At 43.7% G+C, this 24,270-nt stretch overlaps 3 protein-coding genes across 7 annotated transcripts; 1 reads left to right on the forward strand and 2 right to left on the reverse strand.

The window, feature by feature from the left end:
- Nucleotides 1-1,838: 1,838 nt before the first annotated feature.
- Nucleotides 1,839-6,920, forward strand: AKIP1 (A-kinase interacting protein 1). Its single transcript, XM_030039887.2, has 5 exons — nt 1,839-1,983; nt 2,562-2,639; nt 5,082-5,195; nt 5,511-5,561; nt 6,472-6,920. Exons 1-5 carry the CDS (start codon nt 1,876-1,878, stop codon nt 6,613-6,615), a joined length of 495 nt encoding a protein of 164 aa, XP_029895747.1. The 5' UTR covers nt 1,839-1,875; the 3' UTR covers nt 6,616-6,920.
- C16H11orf16 (chromosome 16 C11orf16 homolog) lies at nt 3,696-19,954 on the reverse strand. 3 transcript variants are annotated; one of them, XR_005934064.1, is made up of 9 exons: nt 19,866-19,954; nt 16,296-16,503; nt 15,308-15,467; nt 13,882-14,110; nt 11,841-12,503; nt 11,197-11,384; nt 9,214-9,376; nt 8,021-8,264; nt 3,696-5,104 (listed from the first exon to the last, which is right to left on the reverse strand). XR_005934064.1 is itself a non-coding variant. In XM_030039882.2 (8 exons), exons 2-7 carry the CDS (start codon nt 16,460-16,462, stop codon nt 8,058-8,060), a joined length of 1,614 nt encoding a protein of 537 aa, XP_029895742.1. In that variant the 5' UTR covers nt 16,463-16,503; nt 19,866-19,954; the 3' UTR covers nt 3,696-5,104; nt 8,021-8,057. The 3 variants fall into 3 exon arrangements, 1 of the variants encoding a protein (XP_029895742.1); XR_005934063.1 differs by having other exon boundaries at nt 8,021-9,376; XM_030039882.2 differs by lacking the exon at nt 9,214-9,376.
- On the reverse strand, nt 19,245-24,150 carry ASCL3 (achaete-scute family bHLH transcription factor 3). Of its 3 annotated transcripts, XM_030039886.2 has the most exons (3): nt 22,491-24,150; nt 22,223-22,298; nt 19,245-20,138 (listed from the first exon to the last, which is right to left on the reverse strand). In XM_030039886.2, the coding sequence occupies exon 3, from the start codon at nt 20,131-20,133 to the stop codon at nt 19,579-19,581; it is 555 nt and encodes a 184-aa protein (XP_029895746.1). In that variant the 5' UTR covers nt 20,134-20,138; nt 22,223-22,298; nt 22,491-24,150; the 3' UTR covers nt 19,245-19,578. The 3 variants fall into 3 exon arrangements, with proteins under 3 accessions (XP_029895746.1, XP_029895745.1, XP_040984887.1); XM_030039885.2 differs by having other exon boundaries at nt 22,091-24,150; XM_041128953.1 differs by having other exon boundaries at nt 20,456-24,150.
- Between the last annotated feature and the right edge of the window lie 120 nt (nt 24,151-24,270).

The following is a 24,270-nucleotide window of genomic DNA, read 5'->3' on the forward strand; positions in this document are numbered from 1 at the left end:
TGTAAATGTCCAGCGATCTCACAAACCTCCATTATATTTCAAAAGAGTGAATGTACAGGAAATAAGGGTAACTCTCATCTGGATTCTGATATGAATGTGCGTTTCAAAGCAAAAGCTATTTCAGCTGTCAGCCTTCTTGGGACAGATGTATTTACTCAGCTGCAAAAGGAGCACTGTGTCACCGAACATCAAAAAATGGTGGCAGTTTAAATTTCAACACGCAAGGAATAATTTACCTCCTGAACAACAAGCTACTGCTACAAGTACCTGGCAGAAATATCAAATGAATACAATTTTCTTTCCCTGTTATGAAAACGACATAGGAGGGCCTTTTCAAGTATATTTCACAAGTGCAGCAAGATAGCAAACACATCCACCTCTCCAGGAGACCAATGATAAGAAGGAATGATGCTCAAAGATAGATGCTCAAGTTAAGCAGGAAGCAGTCTATTCTGGCTGCTTCTCCAGGACATCAAACAAACATCTGAAACATGCTAACACTGTTTTTTTATCAAGTACTATTTTTCTCCCCCACTTAGGTTGCATTCAGTCCCCCAGACCTCAAGCACCCCAGCAACTGCCTAAATTTTCCTTTGAGTACAAGAGACCCAACCTAAAGTTAAGTTATATTTGAACAGTAAATTGGGGCCTTTAATGTGTTTTAATGAACAAGCAGCCTGTGAAGGGCTTGTTTATTACAGGAGTTGGCTGCCGCTCTGATTAAGCAACTGGAAGATGATAATAAAATGTAAACTAGGAGAGGACTATTTGTCTTGTTTGCCAAACAGATTACAGCTAGCAAAGCTCCACAAACAAGAATGAAGGACTTGAAAAATCAGGGCCTACTTGTTAACCTTGGCCATACTGCACTTAAAGAAAGTTTCTGTGCTTATTTTGCCCTTCCTACTGTCACCTCAGTGCAAGCGAGGTTAGCAAAGCCACAGAGTGGCTCTAATTTACATGTAGCCGCAGTCTCTTTCCAAGCCCGTTTGGTAGCTCCTCACACACACGCTGCGGGGCTGACAAAGGCCTCATGCGTATGCGCTGCCCTGCTGGAAAACCCTCCTGGGCCAGAAGCAGCTTCCAGGGAGCAGATTTGCTCGTTCGGCAAATCTTCCTCGCAGCGGGCCAAACCACTTTGTGCTTTCTTTTTACCAACCAAAGTGAAAGGGCTTTCTTTCGGAGAGCAGGCGCAGCGGCAGTTTGCAGGCGCTCTGCCCTCTTACCAATACCTGTTTCACTCAGCCAACCATCAGTACCTACTGTAATTATTATTTTGTACCTCACAAGTTTAAAAAACCCAAACAAACCAGGGAGTACCACTTTCCACCAGAGAGTCCATGAGGTGAAGCCCCCCGGGCGCGCCAGCACCGGCCCGCGAGCCGCGGCTCGGCACCCTCCAGCCTCTCTCGGCTCTTGTCCGCTGTCGCCCGGCGGGGACAGCCGCGGGGCACCACCCGGTCGCCTCACAGACTCGCCGCCACCAGGAGCGGCGCCGCGGGGGGAAGCTCACGGGAAGCCTGTCCGGACGCCCCTCCCCCGCCCGGGGCGGCGCCTTTACCTCAGGGCAGGGCAGGGCAGGGCACGGCGCGGGCCCGGCAGGGCTGGTGGCGTGAGGGGAAAACAGACATCCCCGACCTGTCGGCGGCACCGGGCGCCCGGCGAGATCTGCCCCGCCGACACCGGGAGGGGGCGGGGCGGGGGCGGGGGCGGCACTCACCCGCGCGGCGGGGCGGGGCGGGGCGGGGCGGGGCGGGGCAGCGCAGCACCGGCGGGGCGGTGGCGCCCCCTGACGGCAGCGGGAGGGTGAGGGGGGAGTGGGCGGTGCGGGGGCGCGTGCGCACTGTGACGGCGCGCGGCGGCGGCGGCGGCGGGATGGAGGGGGCGCGCGCGGGGCGGACGGCGGGGCTGGCGCGCGACGTGCTGGAGCGGGCGCGGCGGCGGAGGCGGCGGCCGGCGGGACGGCTCCCGGCCTCGGCCCCGGTCAGTGCTGCGGGGCGGCGGGGCGGGGGCGGCCGCGCCGGCGGGAAGGCGGCGAGATAAATAAGAAGCGCCGAGGAGCTGCGTCCGTAAACGGTGGCAGGACGGCTCGCGTCCTGCGGGGGCCTAGGGCGTGCGTGCGTGTACGTACCTGTGCGTGGGAGCGAGCCTTAGGCGTGCTTTGACGAGCTAGAGGCGTTTTAAAAGCCGTGGAACCGTTTCACGCTTGGTGGCTTCCCCCTGCGTTTTCCCTAGTCAAAGCCGGTGCGAAAGGGTCGAGGGCACCGACAGAGAAATGGCCGGTGCTTCGCCGGACGGCGGAGTGGGGCGGTCGCTCCATCCGGTGACCCCCGGGGGAAGCGAGTGCCTCGGTGCTCCTGGTGCGCGTTGCGGGCCTCGGGAGGCCGGCGTGCGCGCTGCCTTAAAACTGAAGCACCGCGGCGGCGGGCCACACGCGACTGCTTCACCCCGGAGACGGCCTCCGGCACTAGCGAGTGTTCTGCTGTTCAGTCACCGGACACTTTCTACCCCTAAGCATCGAGCGCCACGTTATGACTTACAAAAAATGTCTTTAATTGCAGGAAGAAGATTCAGAACGTCTCAGTGCAGCATTCGCTTCAATTGTGAACTTGATGAACCAAGCCACAAAGGAATGCGAGGTGAGGTTTCACCCCCAGACCCGTGCAAAGGGGAACGTTTATGATGTGCCCGGCAGAGGCCTGTTTGCGCTACTTTTGCTAAAACTGCAAAAATTAGACTTCAGTTTTGCTCACTGCATGGCAAGAGCTTAGCCAGCGAGCCTGCGGTGCTGGCCTAGATTAAGAAATTTGGGGCGTTCGCCATCATGTGGTAGGTTACAGGGTAGGTTTCACCAGCGTTATCCTGGCCAGCTGGTACCACCTTGGTTGATAAACACCACTATCCATCAGCATTTTTCCTAGACAGTACTACTAGACCGGTACACGTTTTAGCAGAGGGTTTCTCTGCTTCTTGGTAGAAAGGCAATGTGGTTAGAGAGATAGAAATGTGGGACCGCATCACAAATTACATTGTGTCAGCCACTGCGCAGGCTTGTGGCGCCTCACAATGTACAGAGTTGTTTCCGCTGCTGCCAGGTTACTTCTGCGCTTCTGCGGAGTGGCTTGTCAACAGAGTAACCCTTTGTTTTCATCATGCCAGCACGAACCACTCATGCTAGCTGATGGAGTCAGTGTGTTCTGGGTGGCGGAAGTAAGGGAAAGGTTGAATCTTGAGCAAAGAGATTGCTTTGTGTCACGCGTTCGCTCTGAATGTAGAGTTAACCTCCCCAGTATCATTTAAGCAAACTTGATTTGGGATGTTGCTACTGGATAAGGAGTGTGGGCTCAGTTCTGAGCAGCACTGTATCTTTATTTGTGATAAGCAGAAAGTGAGAGGTATGGCATACAGATGCACAGCTCCACTGCTTTCATGTTGGCTCTGACTGCTGCGTGTCATTACTTTTCTGGGTAGACAGACCAGGAGCCTGTCTCTGCCAGCTCATCCTTGTGAACACAGCCCTGCAGCCCAACTACTGCGTTGAAGTCTTTGAAAACTCCATCACAGTTTACGTTGTCTATGCCCTTTGGGATCTGTTAGCATAATGCAGCAGGGAGCTTATTGTCCACAGAGTTAATAACAGAGGCTAAGTCTTCAATTAAATTAGAGAAAACAGTAGTTCAACACAGACCAGATGATTAGTTCTTAAACAACTCCTTTATCATTTCAAAGCACTACATACTAAAACAACTCGGAATAGTTTTACACAACACGAAACAAAAATATAACAGTGTATAGAGACTCATCCTATTCCCTGTTAGGAGTATCAGAGTTGGAGCAAGCAGTGGATGACTTCCATATTTATGCATCAGCTGAGACAGTACTGCTTCAGTCATCTTCTGTAGACAAGAAGAGTCATAAAAGGGTGGGGTGGGGGGAATTCTCAGACCCACAAGTTCATGAATAAAGTTTACAAAGTGCAAATAAAAATCCACAGCCCAACATAACCATTTAGGCACTTGACTGCAAACGATTAAAACTGTGATTTAGGATGAGTTGCTTAGAGTTACTAAGGGACCAAAGTTTACCCACATTTCTTACCCCAAAAGTTTGTTTTCATTTCTTTGCTCTGTGACATCACGTAAAAGAATCCAGCTCACCTCCCGTGATACAGAAATGCTCAGTGAAGCGTTACGCAATAAAGTCAGAGTATTTGATGTATTTGGGGACGTAGCTCCACAGTAAACCACAATACAAGCAACCAAATCTGTTGATGTGTGCATAACCTCAAGGAATAAAACACAGCAGTAGATTTGGAAATAAGAATTGCTACTGGCCTTATTTTTGTTAAGTTTAGTCTTGACAGTCAGAGACAAGGAAAATGGAAGTGAAATAAAATAGGTATTTTGGAACTTTTTGGTCCCTGTGATCAAAAAGGTAACCCTGAGAGGTGACAACAGATGGCAGCAGAGCTATACTCAAATATTTAATTTGCAGTGGGGAAGATTCAGGTACCTTTACTGTGGAGCCAGAAAAGGGCTGCTGCGGACTTAAATACAATTCTCGAAACCGCTGTGCTCCTCATACCAGCCTTGAAGACACTTTAGCTTCTTCACCAACTCATTTTTCAGTATTAACGTGTTCTGCTTTTAGAGCACTGCTCCTGCACATGCCCTGCAGAACCAGTCTTCACTGGCTAGGTTGCAAAGCACCTGGCTTGCATATACATCCTGTTCAGGACCTATAAACTATGCCTTTTTCTACCAGAGCTTTTCTCAAGGAGCCTGATCAGTTAGATGTTTCCAGAGCGTTCCTTCTGATATTTTCATTAATTTAGTTCTGAGGTGTCAGGGAGTCCCTATGTATTGTGTCGGGAGACAGGCATCTACAATCAGGGCTAACAGTTTTATACCAGAAGGCAGATGTCCTGTGGACATCCAGGCATTGTTTTCATCCTCACGTGAGAACACACCAGCCAATTAATATAGAAGGTCAGTTTCACTTTTAATTGTAAATCTGCAGTAGTTGTGACCATGGCTTTGATGCTTCTCCACATAATATTGTCTGTTTCTATTGTTGTCCAGAAGTACTATAGCTTCATGGCAGCCTGTAGATGCAAAGAGCATGAAATCAAACACATCTGCAGATACCACAGCAGGCAAGCAGGGCAAAGAGAGCTAGAGTCCTCCCAAGAAGAGGTAAGTAGGTGGTTTTGGTTTTGATTAAAGGTTATTCCTTCCTTTGCCATGGGACACTTGGTATCCATCTAGTGTCTGTGACGCTTACAGTAATGTATGTGGTTTAACATCATGGGCATATGAACACCTGGACTGATCTGAGCCTTCTGTTGGGGGGCAGGGGAGGAGGCAGAATAGCTCCTGGTGGCACCAATCAGTGTCACATCAGTCCTTTTGTGGAGGGGAAAATTTCAAGGACATAAAGCATCCCCTCTCTCAGGGGCTGAATTTGCCTTTTGTGTTGTATCATTAGAAAACATATCTTCTTCTTTCCAGAGGACGGAAGCCTCTGTAGCACTCAGTCAAGCTCAAACTTGCGAGCAACACGTAAGTTTATAGAATACTTTGTTCTTAAATCGAGGTATAGCATTTCTTTATCATCAAGCTGGTTAAAATTGGTGATCAGATGTGGAGACTTCATGATGGCACAGAAGATTAACCAGTGGTGCATTCACAGTCCTAATGTACATATAGGTGGGCAGTAGAATGAGCATACAGAGACTTGCACAATTAATTGCAAACCAGATTTTGGCATTCTGGCATATAACCAGTTAAGAGTCTACTTTATATTTTGGACTGATACAGAATGTCAAACACTGTGATTAATCTTTCGGCTCTTGTGAATTGCATCAGCAACAATAATGCAGCACTTCTCCAGTCTCACCTCATTTGTGCTCCTGACGCATTCCCCGTGCTGAGGAAAGGCAGGCAGCAAGGCACTTGGCAGTTGCTTAGCCAGTTATGTATGTTTGGCCCTCATACAGTCTCTCTGAAGACTCCTGTTCCTCAAGGAGAAGGAAACTTTATTTTTCAAAGCCTAGCACCTCACCAAATCAATTTCAGGAACTTCTGAGCCACAAAAGATGAGAAACATGGAATCTATACCACAGTACAAGTCAGTGGGAGCACCATTGTTGTATGGATGTTTTCCAGGTGTATGTTCAAAACCATTTAGGTTGGTAACTTTCAGTTTTGTGAAGCAGAGATTACAGCATGTTGATTATTTCCATTGATTGAAACATTAGATGAAATACTTTGAGTACGGCACTTGCTCATTTTTGTACTGACAGAAACATTTTACAGTTTTGTCCATGCTGCCTGTATATTTTGAAAAAATCTTAGTACGTTTATATAGTAGCTGAAATGTAGGGGGTTTTACCCAAATTCAAAGTTTTTATTTTTGTGGGAAATCTAAGATGACTAAACAGTAATGAAACTTTTTTTCCCCCCTCTAAAGACCAGACAAGCTTCCGAAGACATCTACATTGAAGTTTCTCCTGGCACCTATTCTGTCACAGCAACCTCAGAGGACATGGTGCAGCAAACCCATGTGGTGGATGTCAACGCAGGACAAAGTTATGATTTAACTTTTGTTCTATGAAGTTTGTTATTTCTCGGCAATCACAGGAATAAAATACAAGGCTGTTTTAATGCATGTCATGAACTATGTATATCTTTTTCTTGTTAGCACTTTAATAGTATCCTCTTTGGGACTCCATTTTTATGGCCTGTATATTTGTTTTCTACTTAATGCAGTTATATGCAGCCCACTTTGTACACTGATTTTATAAATATTTGTACATTGTGTGCCTTAAATCCAATTATGTGACTCCAGTTCCAGGTTCTTATGCTTTAAACAATTAAGATACAATCAGTGGAATAAAAGACATAATTTAGTCTTTGTGATGACAGCTTCTTTTTTATTATCCTCAGACAGAGTGTCCATGTCACATTCTTGAGCACAGACAGCATGATCGTGTGGTATGAATATGGATGTACATTAGCTTCTGTGGGCTGGCACTGATTTTAAAGCATTTGGCTCACAATGCATCTCTCCTATCTGTACTTTTATTATTCTGATAAAGAAATAAAATGCAAATGAAATTCACTATCTATCTAGGACCCCAACTCAGGAAGGTGCTTGAGTGTGTGTCAGATGTTCAGTATAGGCACATAAACTATTGATACTTCAAGTACTGTCTCTTTGCAGGCTCTTACCTAGACTAAACACCAGTTAGCTGCCTTCTTCCATAGGCTGTAGGTTACCCTGAATTGTTTGCTGTTTCATGCAAGGGAAAAGTACTGCTGAGCAACTGCACACTGCAGCTTTTGGCCAAGTTCATACACTCCAAACATGAGCAGTCCTATTAATGAGACTCCATGGATGCTTAACTCTCCCAAAGGATCAGATTCCATCCACAGTTAGAATTAGTGACATGACCTATATATATCTCTAATCTTTTTGTAGCTGATGGGATTAAGGTTTCAGTTAATTTTCATGGGAATACAAAATTCAGTGAGTTGAATGCTGGATCTCTAAGCACGTTGTTGTTTCTATCTACAGTAGCAGGTCCCTTACCCTCTGGCTACTTTCTCTTCTGCTTTAATCCTGAAATATTTTCAGCTGTCAGCTTGTATTGTTTCTCCATTCCTTCTGGCTTTCTACAAAAAGAAATTGCTATGCTAAATTCCTCTGGCTGACTCAAGAGAACTGTAGACAAACTGGAGGTTTGTAGAGCCTTGCTGTGCATCTGTTCAGGCTTTTAATGCTCGCACTAGATTACCTGATCTCTCCAGAATTGTAAAGTCAAGTCCAAATAATTAGGAATTTGATACAACACCTTGGAGTAAAGAATGAGGATGCTGAAATTCAATGTGTGTAGAAACAGTGTTTCTCAGTTATTAAAATCATACAGTTATCCATAAGATATTCTACAGAGACAGTACCCAAATCAGAATTTGATTTGCTTAATAAACGTAACACTGATACAGTCTAAGCAGTTTACCTGAAATTTCAGCTCCTGAACTTCATCAGTTGTCCATTTATTGAATTCTGTGTTGATCGTGTCTCTCCCTCTCCTTTGTTGCAAGTGAGCTCTTCGTTGTTTTTTTTGTCTGTCCTCTTCTGACATGGTCTGTATCGTCAAGTTTGTTGCCTTCTGTGCAAGTCACTTTACAGTTATCATCCGACTCTGTCTTCTTCCTTGCTGTTTTATATCTTTGTTTTTCTGATGCTGCAAAACCTTCTTCCTGGAGGACAGAAAACAAATCCCTTGGAAGTCTAACCTAAAAAAAAGCATCAGTGTCTTTGTAACTGCTGCTTTCCTGGCTGTAAGATAGGTACCTCTGCCTCACATAGCTTTAATAATGGTATCATTTCTGTGCTAGTACAAATTTTACTGCTGAAACACAGAAGTGTACAAGACCAAAGGATTTTCAGCAGCTGTTAGGCTTTGACCAAAAACTTTGCTCCTTTAGAAGTTAGGAGAATTTTTGGTGACTACAGTGGGAGAACATTAGCTCCACAGAGAGCACCTCTGGGAAGCCTGCTCTCTAGCTTCACTTGTTTGTTTCAAGTTATTTCTGATGCAGTCTGCATTATATGATAAAACTGCTTCTCTGCAGTCTGAAGGAGTGGCAATGTATATTCTGGGTTTAAAAACACCAAGGGCCATTTCACAGGAATAAAAGTATGTCATCATACTCTGTATTAACACATTGCATCCACTACTGTGATTCATGATGCCAGTTTAGGGCTAGAATGAAACCACTCTGGGTTTTGGGGGTTTTTTTTAGTTTTACCAAAAGGCAAAGCATGTCACTTCAGGGCATAGCTGTGACACTTGCTAACATAGCGCATGTCTGCTTGGAGCTCCATACTGGCCTAAAAATTCCTAGGAAGGCAATTACAAAGGTGTGTAATTATGATTATTTAAATAATAAAGTAGGAACCGTATAGTTAATAAGTCAGTAGGCATCTGCTTAAAATTAATGCATATAATTGTGAGAGTACAAGATATATTCCAGTATATTCTCTGTTCACCAAGACATGTCATTAACAGATTCATCTTCTCCTAAAGAAAATCATGCAAGTTTAGCACATTCAAAGTTTTACCCTGCAGTAAGCTCACAGTAGCAAGAGCATGAAGGTACAAAGGAGCTAATGTTTGATTTCCAATATATAATTTATTTATTGTACCCCTGACGCTCTTGTGCAGAGCAGTGTTTCTGTTCATCCTGCCATTCTCTTTCATGTTCCCCTTCTTCCTGCAGGCTTTTTTCTTCCTCTTTTCTGTGTGGTGGGTTGACCCTGGCTGAACACCAGGTGCCCACCAAAGCCACTCTATCATTCCCCTCCTCAGCTGGACAGCGGAGAGAAAATACAATTAAAAGCTCGTGGGTCAAGATAAGGACAGGGAGAGATCACCCAACCAATTACCGTCACAGGCAAAACAGACTTGACTTGGGGAAATTAATTTATTACCAGTCAAATCAGAGTAGGACAATGAGAAGTAAAACCAAATTTTAAAATGCTTTCCCTGGACTCCTCCCTTCTTTCCAGGCTTAACTTTACCCCCAAATTCTCTACCCCCTTCCCCTCAGTGGCACAGGGGGACAGGGAATGGGGGTTGCGGTCAGTTCATCACACGTTGTCTCTGCCGCTCCTTTCCCCTGAGGGGCAGGACTCCTCACACTCTTCCCCTGCTCCAGTGTGGGGTCCCTCCCACGGGAGACAGTCCTCCACGAACTTCTCCAATGTGGGTCCTTCCCACGGGCTGCAGTTCTTCATGAACTGCTCCAGCGTGGGTCCCTTCCACAGGCTGCAGTCCTTCAGGCACAGACTGCTCCAGCGTGGGTCCCCCGTGGGGTCACAAGTCCTGCCAGAAAACCTGCTCCAGCCTGGGCTCCTCTCTCCATGGGTCCTGCCAGGAGCCTGCTCCCGTGCGGGCTTCCCACGGGGTCACAGCCTCCTTCGGGCACCCACCTGCTCTGGCATGGGGTCCTCCCTGGGCTGCAGGTGGATATCTGCTCCACCGTGGACCTCCCTGGGCTGCAGGTGGAGATCTGCTCCACCGTGGACCTCCCTGGGCTGCAGGGGGACAGCCTGCCTCACCGGGGTCTTCCATGTGGGCTGCAGGGGAATCTCTGCTCCAGCGCCGGGAGCATCTCCTCCCCCTCCTTCTTCACTGACCTGGGGGTCTGCAGAGTTGTTTCTCTTACCTGTTCTCACTCCTCTCTCCAGCTGCAGTTTTTCCCCCCCTTTCTTAAATCTGTTCTCCCAGAGGCACTACCACCGTCGCTGATGGGCTCGGCCTTGGCCAGCAGCAGGTCCATCTTGGAGCCGGCTGGCATTGGCTTTGTCGGACACAGGGGAAGCTTCTAGCAGCTTCTCACAGAAGCCATCCCTGTAGTCCCCCCACTACCAAAACCTTGCCACACAAACCCAATACATTGTGCTTGCTTTTTTTGGCATTCATGTTTGGATTCCCACCCCCACCCCCCAAGTTTTTCTAAAGCAGGAGGAGACCATGGCCAACAGAAACCAGGCCTAAAAATCAGGGTGTTGTCTTTGTTCCTAGCTGTGACACAGTTTGCTTACTCTGTATCCCCTAGCTTAAGGGTAAGGATCTGCTGTTTAAACTGCTTGCTTCTTGTGAGGGAGTAAAAGATACTCAGTAAAGACTGTTTACTAAAAAATCTGCTTGTATCTTTCAGAGATAGAGATTATGACTATCACAGTTTGACTGGCAGGGTCCAGCACCTTTCCAGATTGAATCTTTTCTTGTGTTTCATTGCTGCTGACAGTCACATCTGTCCACTTCCAGGGCCACTCATGTAGGTCCCTACCTCCACAGGACTTCATTGGGTTGATGTCAATGGGCATTTGGCAAGTTTCTGAATTGAAATCTGCATTACTGAATGCTCACACAGTTACTGGCATAATCTTTTCCACTTTACCAAGTAGCTTCAGCCCTTCCTTAGGATTTTGGGATTTTTGTTTTGTTTGAATTAGTGGAGAAGTTTCCTGCCTATCACAAAACTGGTGGATGGCCTTAGCAAGCACTTAAGTTAGAAATGATGTATTTTTCTAGCCAACTTCCAGACCATTAACAAGAATATTTCTTCCATTCAGACAAACCCCATGCTTACATAAATACAGTATTAATATAGATTACCTTACCCCAAATGACAGCTTGAAATATTGGTCTCTTAAGATTTCTTTCATTGTGAGCTGCCCTCTGGGAGACTGCTCGATGGTTTCAAACATTGCACTCCGATAAGTTGGGGCAACGTGGGACATGTTCCCAACGGAGATGGCTTTGGATTCCATCTTGCCCTCTGTACATGTGCTGCTGCGACTGCCAAGTCCTGGGAAGAAGTAAAATTGTATCTAAGAATGAAACCAGAAGTGAAATGGAAAAACATTCATTTCAGAAGAAAGGAAAATGCACTTTAAGCCTGAAAGGAATTCTTTCAGGTTATTCTGCATGGACTAGCTACGAAGGTTAATGAAGATGCTAGCATCATAAAAAGCGTAGGAGAATGATGGGGAACAATCTCAGAGAGGGATATCTACATTTCCAAATGAAATTCCTTATTCTGGTAGTTTTGCATTGGATGGAGCTGCCAAAAGAAGAGCTAGCTTGAAAGATGAAGCAGCAGAAACGCTGGGGAGGGGGAAGTATTGTATCAGAGACTGATATGCAAATTTGTAATATTTATATCAATAAACTACAGGAGAGGTGACTGCCCAGATGAAGGGGGGCCCAGAACATATTTTTTTCCCTCTGGCTGCTGCTTCCCTTTGAGGGTGTTAAAAGGTACCTGAATTACTGGGATGGGACTTGTGGTGGCTTCTTTTCCAGTATTTCCACTCGGGTCTTGCAGAATCCTTTAGCCTGGGCTTCTCAAGACAGCTGGAGTCTGTGTTAACAGCACCGTGCACCACAGTACTCTCAGTGGGGGACGCCTCCAGGTCCCACTCTGCATCAACACAGGGGGAAGACACTGCCACAGCTGCTGCTGCTTCTTGTTTGGGGCCTTTCAGTTCTAGAAGGCATGGAAAGGGCTCACTGCTGGACTCCGCCTTTTCAGTTTCATTCTGAAAGACCAGAGACCTGGATGGAAGAGGCCACCAGGCATCAACATGGGGATGGCAGCAGCAGATGCACCTTACATATGCTGAAGAACAGCATATACCATCACAGTGATAGTGGAAATGTGGCCAGGAGGGTGAGCAGAGCAAGCAGTGCTTGGCAAGGCTACGTACAGCACAAACAGGAACCAGGGCTGTTTTGGAACCGCAGGAAAAAATACAAGAGTTAGCGTCCGGACTTTGTTTGGGCTTCACCCTGCTGGCGAAGGGCATGTGGATCATCTCTACAATCCTCTCCCACAGGCTAGGAGGGATCCACAGAGCCACACCTCGCGGGAGTTTCACTTCCTTGTCGTTCCAGAAATGGACCGTAATTTCTTCATCTTCTGAGGCTGTTGAGAGAAAAGGTAAGCAGCCATAAGCAGCTGGCCTGCCTGGGCAGTGCACATAGACAGATCACGCTTTGCAGCTTTATGCACTTTCTACTCCTGTCAAGCGGTAGGATCAACAATCACCCCTCTCTGTAACACCTCACCTTCATGTCACGGAGGGTGGAGTGGGCAGCTAGGGCACCATCAGTGTGACAACAGGCCTGGGAGCATCTTTCCTCCCAATTTGTCATCAGATGAACAAGAAAACGTTGACTGAGTAACTTTTGTTGTTACTGCCAAAGTTAGCAGTAATGGTCTCAGAATAGTATTTTGATAAGTCAGTGGAGCTTGACTGTCAGACATGGGAAAAATGAATGAGCTGTTGAAATCTCCTATGTTTGGGTGATAAAATCACCCCCAGATGTACCATTTGGTACAAATGTGAGCATTCAAGCACAGATGGATGCTTCCTGAGAGCTGCCTCACTTGTATCCTTCATGAAAAGGCCATCATCTTTCACATGGCAGACACAGCCTTGTCCGAGCAGACAGGAAACAGCATAGCCGCAGACACTGAACATGACATTTTTATGGGTCACAACTTCCTTAGGGTCAGACTGGTGAGGTTACATGCAGATATCCATCAGTGTCCTGGTTTTGGCTGGGATAAAGTTAATTTTCTTTCTAGTAGCTGGTATAATGTTATAGTTTGGGTTTAGTATGAGAATAACATTGATAACACACTGATGTTTTCAGTTGTTGCTAAGTAGTGTTTAGTCTAAAGTCAAGGATTTTTCAGCTTCTCATGCCCAGCCAGCAAGAAGGCTGAAGGGGCTCAAGAAGCTGGGAAGGGACACAGCCAGGGCAGCTGACCCAAACTGGCCAAAGGGACATTCCATACCACGTGATATCATGCCCAGTATATAAACTGGGGGGAGTTGGCTAGGGGGGTGGATCACTGCTCAGGGACTAACGGGGCATCGGTCAGCATGTGGTAAGCAACCGCATTGTGCATCACTTGTTTTGTATATTCCAATTCTTTTTTTATTATTATTATTGTCATTTTATTATTGTTATCATTATTATTTTCTTCCTTTCTGTTCTATTAAACCATTCTTATCTCAACCCACAAGTTTTATTTTTTCCCCCAATTCTCTCCCCCATCCCACTGGGATGGGGGGAGCGAGCAAGCAAGCAGCTGCATGGTGCGTAGCTGCTGGCTGGGGTTAAACCACGACAATCAGCAAGTCCTATCAGCTCCTGCAAGCTTTAAGCAATGCTAAACTATAGTCTGTGCACTGGTGTTTCTCTGGCAGTAGCACCGCAACAAGCGTTTATCCTGATAGTCTCATTCATGTTCCAGAGCAAGGCGAGGAAGAAGGCGGCAGCATCTTTCTTACCTCTTAAGGGGTCTCTCGTCTCAATGCCCGTGAGGACAGTTCCTGGGCCATATCTGGCCATATCTGGCTCCCAGGGTGCCAGCACTTTGTCTCCAGGGAGTAAGGAGTGCTTCATTCTGTTCACGTATTCCAGGATGTCATCCTTTGCTGTTCTTTGCACACACACTGGATGCCTTCCACGTGACACATGTGGTTTGGCAAACTCTACCAGGAACGTGCCTCTTTCACTCTGTTACCAGGAACAAAATAACAGTTCCTCTGAAAAGCAGTCCGTAATGTGTCAGGTCATACAACCTTCACCAGGAGGCCATTCTGTGGCTGTGTGGCTAGGTCAAAACTCCATGCAAGCCTGAACAGTAACTAAATAGTGTGCGGTCTTCATCTGGCATTGAGACAGCCAGCAAAACCTGCGTGAGGCTCACCAGAAAGCAGGCTGAGTGAACCATATGTACGGATTCACTGCTGCTAGGACCTGTATTTTCTTCCCCAAGAGAAAAAGCTACAGATAGACTGCAACTGGATTTCACAAACCACGCCATGTGCACCAGATAACAAGGGACACTGAAGCCATTCAGACCTGTTCTTCAGTCATGCCCAAGTCCTTCCTCATTACATACCACACTAACACTGCTTCTTGGGGGGGTTGTTAGGAATTTTTGTTTTCTTTTAAATTAAGGCCTGTCAAGAGGCTTTTCATCAACAACGAAATAAGGTACTTCCCTGTTCTTGAGAAAGAATAGGCTCTTTTTTCTGCTAAGTTTGAAGTGCTAACAAACTAATGAATTAAAGCTTTCACTAACATTTCTGAAAAGACACCGAGCCACTGGTCTGTAGCTGACTCAAGCTGGAAGTGTGTACATAAAACACTAATGCTTTTCCTGTGCTATTGATGGTTATGTGTCTACACACAACAGCAGCCGGTACACTGCTCACAGCACCACTCACGCTGCCTGAGCCTGGCTCAATGCCCAGCGCCAGCAGAAGCAGAGGGCCTGCTCTTGCAAGGTGCGCAACACCACTGCTCTCGCCGGGAACTGGGAGTTTGGGGGGCACCCATCTTCTGCACAAGATGAGGATCCCCAAAACACATCTGCTCACTCCTAGAAATGAGCTCAGTAAAGGAGGCTGAGCAGAGCAAGGATCTGATCATTATTACTTTATTGGTGCCTGAGGCTGTGCTGCATGCAAGAGGCTCAGCCAGTATGCCAGGCAGCAGGAGGCGAGGACAGCCTGGAATCAGGCACGTCGGGAGCTTTATGAATCGACATAACCACGAGCATCAGCTGTCCTGGTGATTTCTAATTCATGCACCAGCTGAAATCAAAACTGCTACACTAAACTCAGATGGTGCATGAGGACTGCTGGTGGACTGGACACCCATCCTATTACCCATACCCATGACTTCCACACAGCAACTGTCACTCACCTCTATCTCTTCTTTTACTGTACCACGGTAATAAAATCCATCTTTTTCCCCTCTCACCAGCACAGGGACATTGCTGTCTAAGCTCACTGATCTCCCCAATGTGCTCAGCTTCTTCCATGCTGGGCCAGGGGAGGGGAGGCAGTCGCTAATCCATTGGCACCTTGAAAAAAAGAAAATGGGTCAGCACTGGGAGAAACAGCTTCTGTAGGTCATGGAAAAAAAAATCCTGTAAGATTTAAGAACTGGATCACTCCACCTCATTTTGTAGCACTCCCACAGGCCAAAGCATGTGGGGAGAAACAGAAAACTTGCCTGTGCAGGGACAATTCCTTGCTCTTGGAAACAAACAAACAAACAAACAAAAACCAAAAAACCCCCACCAAAACATCAGTGCCTGCTTTTACCCAGATTTCTTGGTTTGGGGTTTAGAGGAAGTAAGGCAGGAGTACGCTGGAATCCTGGGCCAGCACTAGCCACACTAGCCCCTTTGGTGTTTACACGGCAAGCCACCACAACCTTCAGATCAGGAGAACGGATCCACCTCCAGCACAGAGCACAGCACAAGTGCGCTCGAGAGCGCTGTAGCTGACGGTTTACACTGGGGCATTCAGGGAAAAGAAAAGTAGAAAAGTAAACAACAAAGCTGCTGGTTGATGACAGGTTCAAGTTCAAAACAGGAAAAATAATGCCCTGTCACAAAGCATTAGAAACATTTCACAGAAGATGGCTGCTAACGCAAGATGCTTTTATTTATCCAAATATTAGAGGAATGTTTGATAGGAGGTTTACTCAGGCTTTGCTTTTCATAATCTCCAGGGTAGCAATCACTTTAGTTAATACAATCTAAAAAACTGCCAGTGCAGGGGAGAAGAAAGCTCAAATGATCTTCCAGCTGCTAATTTATTAATCTGACACACCAGCCTGTTTTATCCTATTAGGTATCACGAAAAAGAACAAATCACAGACTCAAACAAGAACTTGATTTTACCTCTGGGGGGTGAGGAGCTCAGCGATGTGGGTGGGATGCACTACAAAAGAGCTCCTGCAGCAGGGGTTGACAGTAGGTACGACACTGCAGCACGAGAACTTGTCCAGAGCTGGCATCGCACTGCAGTACCTGTGACCCGTAGGCAAGAACCCTCCCGAACAAGCCATTCTTGCAAAAGGAGCTAACTGCGGGACTCAGTCATGATCTGCTGGTAGAAAAGAGACAATGTACTGGTATTTTCCAACACAAGCAACTGCTTTCCAGTGTACATCAAGAACTCAGTAGCTTTTATTAGTTGTTTATTTTTATTTAAAAAGAATGAACTCAAAATATCCAGACTGGCATTTGGTCAGATGAACCCACATCACTGACTTCTGTGATCTTCAGTCACCCAAATCCCAACCTGGTAGAGGGACAGAAACACCCAAGGAAACTAGAAATGCTGTGAAAATCCCCAGGAAAGCAATAGCTTTCATCTCCTTCCCACTTTTGTTTCCCGCTGTAACATCCAGCCCCCTTTTCTTATACCTACGCTCTCTTTTAAATCTTTCTTGTGCACAGTCCCAGCCAAACTATCTCTATTCTACAAGCTGAGACAGAAACTACAGCTGAAGTTGACAAGCTGAGTAAATGTGACAGTTTTTGAACGTGATGTTACAGTTGCCTGTTACTTGTTTTATTTATAGTGATGTATTAAGACGACATATTTTGATCTTTCAGCTGTCCTGTCATGTTTTATAACAGCAGGATTATGGCTTGCCATGAGAAGGAATGAAATGCTCAGATTTGACAAGTGATAACTATTCAGAGGCTGTCACGTAAGATTGATGATGCGATGCTATCTCTGGTAGTCTGACAAGATGTAGTAGACAAGCTTCCATGCCCCTTTTTTTAAAATATTGGTTAGAAGTGTTTAGCATGCTTAGGGTAAAATTTGCATGGGAATTCAACAACATATAAATTTTCAGTGCCTAATTTACTTTACAAAATACAGTTTAAGCGCTCATATTATGTTTAAATGTTATTTTGTCTCTTATCTGAGAGATACGATCTGGGAGTACTTTTTACGAGGACTCCCAGACATACATAATTTCAGAAAACCAGCACACCAAACCCAGCAAGAAGAGTGGATTAACTGCTGCAAAATGCATCTTTAAGTCAGCAAATCAACACAACATATTCACTTGTTTCACAACTACATAAACTCCCCTATTATAAACCAAACCAAGATGGAATCAGTAGTACTTTGCAAAGAAATGCATCAGTTCTACATTAAAGCACATTTTAATCCCATTCAGCGCTGTTACTGCTGAGAGCCAGGTCCCCTATTTTGGTATAAAATGGGGCACTGACAAAGGCAATTGCGCAACCCTCAGGTTTGTTTGGGTTTTGTTTCTTTTTTTTCCTGGATAACTCCCAAGTACTTTGACACAGCAGTGTTTCAAACTTACCAGCTATTGATAACACTACCTCTGGTCAATTTGGATTTAGTCTCAATGCAGAAATCTTGCCCTTTTAGCTGTTTGACACGGGAAGCCATTTGCTGCCAGTGTTTCCTAGTTGCTACGGAAGTTGCCACAGTTGTTACTACCAGGATAGGACATCCTGACCTTACCGGTTAAATACCAGTGCAATGTGACTAGAGAGGAGCATTTGTCTGCCACGTGTCCACTCAATTTTTAACTCCCCATTGATCTAGATATTGCACTGAAAGACTGCAGGGGCAGAGAAGGAATTATAAGAGGGCACAGTGTCCTCTAGGCTTTCTGCCTACTATTGCAGGACAAAAAATAGCATCATACAAAGCTACAGTTCAGATTTAGAAAACAAAGCCCACCACCACACGGTGTGACACATAGATCAATTTGAAATGCGGTAAGAAATGTTGAAGCCGAGACCAACTGAGATCGAATCACTTTACAAACTTTCCCTTTTCACAGTAAAAGAGAAAAATAATTAATTGTATCCTCTTCTTGCAAAGTACATATCAAAAACATGCCAGAATACAATGCAGAAATCTGCCTGGTAATCTCTGCTGTGACTCCTAATCTTCATTTTCTCCTTAACAAATGTTAACTCTTTTTCTTTCTTTCCTTTTTTTTTTTTTTTTTTGGGGGGGGGAAATACTTAACTGCATTTTGTAGGCATTTTTCAATTCACTGCTATAAAAACAAGGTAACAGAGGGGATGATTGCAAGTAGGGACAAGGATACAGCACTTCGGAAGTCTGTAACCATTTTCTGTCCATTCTGCTGCACCCACATACTACCACTCTCATGCTGTCAGCAGAACTGTTGTTTCATATCAAAAATACAATTCCCTTACATACAGCAAATGTCAAGAACACTCTGCCAGTTACGAGCTAAGCTCTCTTCACCACCTTCACATAAATCTATTCTATACCACTTCGTTGAAACCATCAATAGTACAGAGGAACAGACTGGGAGGTCAGGGAAGACCACACCACACCTCAACCATTACCAGTGAAAGTCCTGAAAAATATCTGTCACAGGATTTCTTTTTTTTTTCCCCCCAAGGCTATGACCTTGCCAACTCTCTTTAGACTGTGTGATGTGTGAGCAGTCCTAGTAATTTTTAAGGGCACCAACAGCTGAAGATGAATCCAATTTTCAACAGAAATTAGGCTAAGTCAACAGTTTTTAAAGGGATTAAAATATTCATTAATCAGAAAAGGATGGAACAGCACTTGCAAGACATATGCTTTTCCTATGTTTAGTAACCGTGCTTCAGAGAGCTGCTACCCTCCTCTTTTTATTTTCCCCCTTTTAAACCAAGTTATCCTTTCTGTTGGCATCTAACAACATTCCTGGGAAACTTTTAAAAGGCCTTTTAAGAGAAACACTGGCAATTAGACCAAAAATCTTTTAAGAAAGTGCATGTAAGACTAAACCAGTAACATTACAGAAAATGAGAGGAATCTCAGTCCCATCAGTGGAAAGAATTTATTTTAAAGCATGCAGGTTGTGATGATACATACAATTACTTTACACGTATAGGTATTACATTTTTTGTTTGGTGACAATTTTAGAAATGTTTTCTGATTTCCATGAATTAACTAAAGCCACTCAGATGATATTTCCCCAGTTGCCTATTTCATATCTAAGTGTAGTTACTATCTGCAAAATTAGGATTCTTTTCTGTGGGATGATAGTGACGCGTGCTATGATCTGCTCCTAAGATGTGCCAGGAACATGCACATCATTAATAATATAGTGGCTACTAGGTTCCCAGACGGGATACCTTTTGCTTGGTTTGAAACAGTTTAGATTGTCTTCAGAAACTGGTTTTGTTTGTTAATTGCTTTAGGTGTTTGGCCTAGCTCCATGACATTTTTTTCTGCCACCACAGAATCATTGTACAGAACAGACTGTAGGTAGCTAATGTATTTTATTGCAGCACGGAGTGTCTCTACTTTGCTGAGGCGTTTCTCCAAGTATTCCTTAGGTAGGTGATGCCTCAGTTTAGCATAGCCTTCATTGACACATTTAACCCTCTGTCTTTCCCTCTCATTCCTCTTTCTGATGAAAGCTGGTCCATAGGAGTACTCACTTCTGCAGTAATTGGAATGGGGCATTTGGTAGGGAAACATGCAGGGCTCACTGTAGAAGTTCTCTGCAATGAGATGCTCAGACATGAAAGGAAGGGATGACAAATCTTCAGAGCAAGTGACCTGGTTTGGTGTTTCTGGGTACACATGAAACATGACCACTGGGTCGGCACAGAAAGGCTTAGCCAGCTGTATGCGCTGAGTCTCAGTACAGATGGATAACTTGTCCATGAGGTTACAGTAGCTTTTGCCATCCATCAGATTCTGCATTTAACCTGGAAATGCATAATTACATAAGTTTAAACAACTTGTACTGAACAGTAGAAAAAAAAACTCACCTGGACTTACCAACGCTTGGCACTACTAGCATTTTCCAGAAGAGATATTTAATGCATTTGTGACATTTCAGAATGGTGTTGGAAGATCATTGCATAGAGCAGACAATGTCCCATTTGAAAATACAAGAAAGTGCAAGTCAGCAACGCTGATTAAAATAATTCACAACAGATTTTAAGAAAATAAAGCCACTAAAGCTTCCTAAAGGAAACAGCAGTTTCCTTTCACCTCAGCTTTAGAAATGAAGATAATCTACCTTTATGTACTCCACATAGGTCTAGCTTGCTCCAAATCCACCAAAACTTACATCTCTACAGAGACTAAACAAAGCAGGCCAACATCTGAGGCATTCTCTCCACCCCCTTCCCCTCCCTGGGGAAAAAAAAAAAAAAAAAAAAAAAGGAAAAAAAAAAATCTACAATTCCTGTAGCAGACTCCCTATCCATACCAAAAAGCCTTCCAAGATTAATTATTTTTTCTCTATTCATTTGATATCTCATCTGCTATAGTATCTTAATTAGATGGAAAACCTGTGCAGGGAATGGATCTCAATCTTAATTTTATGTCTGTCAGGTATTACATCCATTCTACATAAAAAGGTTTACAAGAAATTTAAAGGATGAATTTCTGCTAAACCTAACATTTCCTTGGGTCCTCATGCTCCTTCTGCACTCACCTGCAGATTAAACACAGATATGAAATACTAAATACAGTCCTACTGACAGAGGATTATGAAATAATCAATTTAGGAAAGGAAAAAATGCATGTCCTAATAATATTGTTCCAATTTTAAAGTGTTTTACTAAGAAGGGACTGCACACAGCCTTTGGGGCACTGCTAGAAACCTGTAACTCAGACTGGCCTACTAAAACCACATACCCTCTCTTCAGGGCAGCATTACAGCAGGCGTAACTACTCAAATCACCCCTATATATTTACTAGAAAGATAATCTTGCAGTGTTTTACAGGAAGCCACATTATAGAGCCTTCCCAATATCATTATTCAAACAGCTAAATATCAGCATAACTGTAATGATTGTTACCTAATAGCTACTCAAAAATAAATTTTAAATAACTAGTTAATTTCTAAAGAACTACTGTGATCCACCCTCAAAGATTGCAAGCAATACTTGCCTACACAGAATCTATCAAAAAACGTTCTTACTCACCATCCACTTCCACATCTATATATTGCTGTCTAAAACACTTAGGTTATTGCACCCTCTAAAAAGGAAAACACACCTGAACATTAAACTAGGTTACTATAAACATCTAGATTCCAAACTTGCAAAAACCTCGCAAAGCTGCCAATGTTCTGACCACGGTTCCATAACATAAAGGGGATCCCCTTAATCCTTCACAAGGATATGGGGATATTTTGATGTTTTCTAATGAATTCATACCTGCCACGTTTAATACGGAAAGAATTTTTACTCAGTATGGACCTATCCTCACAACATATTCTATCAAAATGCCTCTGTATTCAGCGCCGTCTCTTTTTGTAATGCACATAGATCTCACAACAGAAATCCTACGAGTTAAGAATTCTTTTAGAGCACACTGTTAGACAACAGAGAAAGTCACATGCATCTTGAACAGGTACTTCTGTAGGTAGGCTGAAAGCATGAACACACATCCATTTTACATTAATATACACGCAGAAAAATCAGAGGTGAATATATACACTCATAAAATTAAACTAGTAGACAGTCACCTGTCCCTTTTCTACTTAAACAGGTTAGGTTATTGTCTAAAAACTTTCTACTACTAACAACTTTAAAACATTGTCCGAGGAACAAAGTCTCTTATATAGCAAAACAATTTTATAGCAAAACATCACTATAGAGCAAGAAACCAAAACCAACACAACCCCTCAAGAAGAGATACTTGCCATATTTGTTGCTTAGTACTGACACTTCTGCTGCATAACAGCATTACATAAAACAGTTATCTGCTGTGTTACTACCTGCACGAAGTTCAAAATGGAAGTGTTAGGATAGTTTTCCTTTTAGACTAGACTCACCAATCTTCAGATGAAAGTAAAATCCAAGGAAACAAGACGTGCTATTTTAAGACTGATGAATAATACCTGAAAATATCTGAATGATATTAAAAAAAGAAATTAATGTTCCATTTTTCTTAAACCTTATTTAATAAGAGATTATATTAAATACAATTCATTAAAAAGCTACAGAAGCACTGTTAATGAATAGCTGGTAGAACTAATTTACAAAACCACTAATATTCAGTGAAGATCTGTTGCTAGATACAGCAATACGCAAGTCTCTTACCTGAATTATGTAGCTTGTTCCGCTGAGTCAATGACTGCTGCAATTTATAGTTAACTGACAACATGCAAAGTAGCTTACAGTTAGATCTGCTCATTTCTGGTTTGGCTTTTCCACCCACACCACAGCTATGATGGCAACAAAACTTGGCATTAAGGGCTAGAAATTTTAAAACTGTATTGAACACAACCAGATTGCCTGAAAAAGTAATCAGGAATGTACTTGGTTTACTTCCTGTATGGATGCTGTTACAGTTTACTAAAGCAGTATTTTCATTTATTGGCATTTCATACTTTAATGTCTAAATATAGCAATTAGCTAGAATTTAGTTAAATATTTACCATCAAGGCAGAAGCAAACTGATTTTCATAGCTTCATTTTAAACACAGAAATTCAGCACTTATTTAGAAGAAACTTGTGATGGATTTGTCTCCAGATTAGAGGCAAGGACACACATTAGTTAGCTTAATACCCTCAAATATAATCTTCATTATACTTGCAATTTTGGGAAATTCCCTTAGTGTTAAGAAGTATAACACCATATAAAAGGTTTCTAATAAAGCATTTATGGAGGTAGACAAGATTTCAAAACAGTGAGCAATCAGTAGCAAGACAAATGTTTTGCAGTTTTGCTTAAACTTAGAAACAACAGTATGGAGCAATCAGTCTGTATAATCAAATATATATAGGTATATAGATGCTACATATTTCAATATATAGCTGTCCAATTGTACAGGTGCAAGGAAATACGACACCTAACTTCAAAACTCCCACATTCTACCATTACCTTGACACTTTAGATTATCTCACTATTTGGCCTTTCTATTGATCAAAGTAAAACCACACAAAAAAATCCAAAACCAAACCAGTTTAGCTTAAAACTTTCAGAAGATACTGTAAGATTAGAAACACTTGATCTACTACCAAGAGAGCTACGTACACCCGGTCTTGTCTTCCTGGGACTGTCAGCCATCAAAGAAAGCGTTCTGCTTCTGCTGCCCTTGCATGGGGCCACAACAATGCTGTTTTCTGCATCCTCCTTCCCATGCAAGCCTCAGGCCCCATCAGAAAGGCAGTCAAGAGGTAGAAGATCTACTAGAACTGGTAGACAAGTATGTATTCAACAAAAAAGTTACAGTATTTTTCTTTAGGGGACCCTAGGTACATCACTGTCATAACCAGTTATTGACTCATCAGGGTGGGATGTTGAACACCATAACTGAACCCAAGTCTGAATTTTTTTTTTTTTTTTTTAATTTAAAGAAAGACTCCTGTGCCTCCACCAATTAGCCACCCATTATAATTCCCTCCAGATTAACTCAGTTTTTGGAAGACTACAGGACTGACTGCTCCGTATCTGCAGAAGAGCTGCAGTCAGTGCAAATGTTGTTATGGGGCAACTATGTTTACACTCCTGATGTGGCAGAGCTATGCGTCCAGGTACAGTTTATTTCCCACAGTACTCTGTCCCCCAGGCTGTGGACTAAGCAAGCCAAAACTGCACCCAGCAACATATAGCACTGTTCCATGTACCATTTCCTTCCACGTTGGAAATGAAAACTGTGTAAGACAATAATGTAACTACATATGCATAGCTAAATTTGAGTCAGGGATTAAAAACCTTTTTTCAATTAGCAATTTGGTTAGCCTTTCTTTCCTTTCTCTAAGCACTGAACAAGTGCATGTTTCTACTGTGAAGCATTTTCACAGAAGTGCTTTCATAGATGGAATTCACAATGCAGGGTAATGAGGGAGAAAAATGATGATATACAGATAATGCAAA

Source organism: Aquila chrysaetos, chromosome 16 (genome assembly GCF_900496995.4).
Source record: "Aquila chrysaetos chrysaetos chromosome 16, bAquChr1.4, whole genome shotgun sequence".
NCBI lineage: Eukaryota > Metazoa > Chordata > Aves > Accipitriformes > Accipitridae > Aquila > Aquila chrysaetos.

Excerpts from the sequence above, each read along its gene's own strand:
- ASCL3 (XM_030039886.2), bottom strand. The coding sequence starts at position 20,133 with ATGCAGAATCTGATGGATGGCAAAAGCTACTGTAACCTCATGGACAAG.
- C16H11orf16 (XM_030039882.2), bottom strand. The coding sequence starts at position 16,462 with ATGGCTTGTTCGGGAGGGTTCTTGCCTACGGGTCACAGGTACTGCAGT. Across the intron at positions 15,468-16,295 it reads GAGCTCCTCACCCCCCAGAG|GTGCCAATGGATTAGCGACT; the intron begins GTAAAATCAAGT and ends CTTTTTTTCAAG. Across the intron at positions 11,385-11,840 it reads GTCCCATCCCAGTAATTCAG|GACTTGGCAGTCGCAGCAGC; the intron begins GTACCTTTTAAC and ends ACTTCTTCCCAG.
- AKIP1 (XM_030039887.2), top strand. The coding sequence starts at position 1,876 with ATGGAGGGGGCGCGCGCGGGGCGGACGGCGGGGCTGGCGCGCGACGTG. Across the intron at positions 1,984-2,561 it reads GGCTCCCGGCCTCGGCCCCG|GAAGAAGATTCAGAACGTCT; the intron begins GTCAGTGCTGCG and ends CTTTAATTGCAG. Across the intron at positions 2,640-5,081 it reads AAGCCACAAAGGAATGCGAG|AAGTACTATAGCTTCATGGC; the intron begins GTGAGGTTTCAC and ends ATTGTTGTCCAG.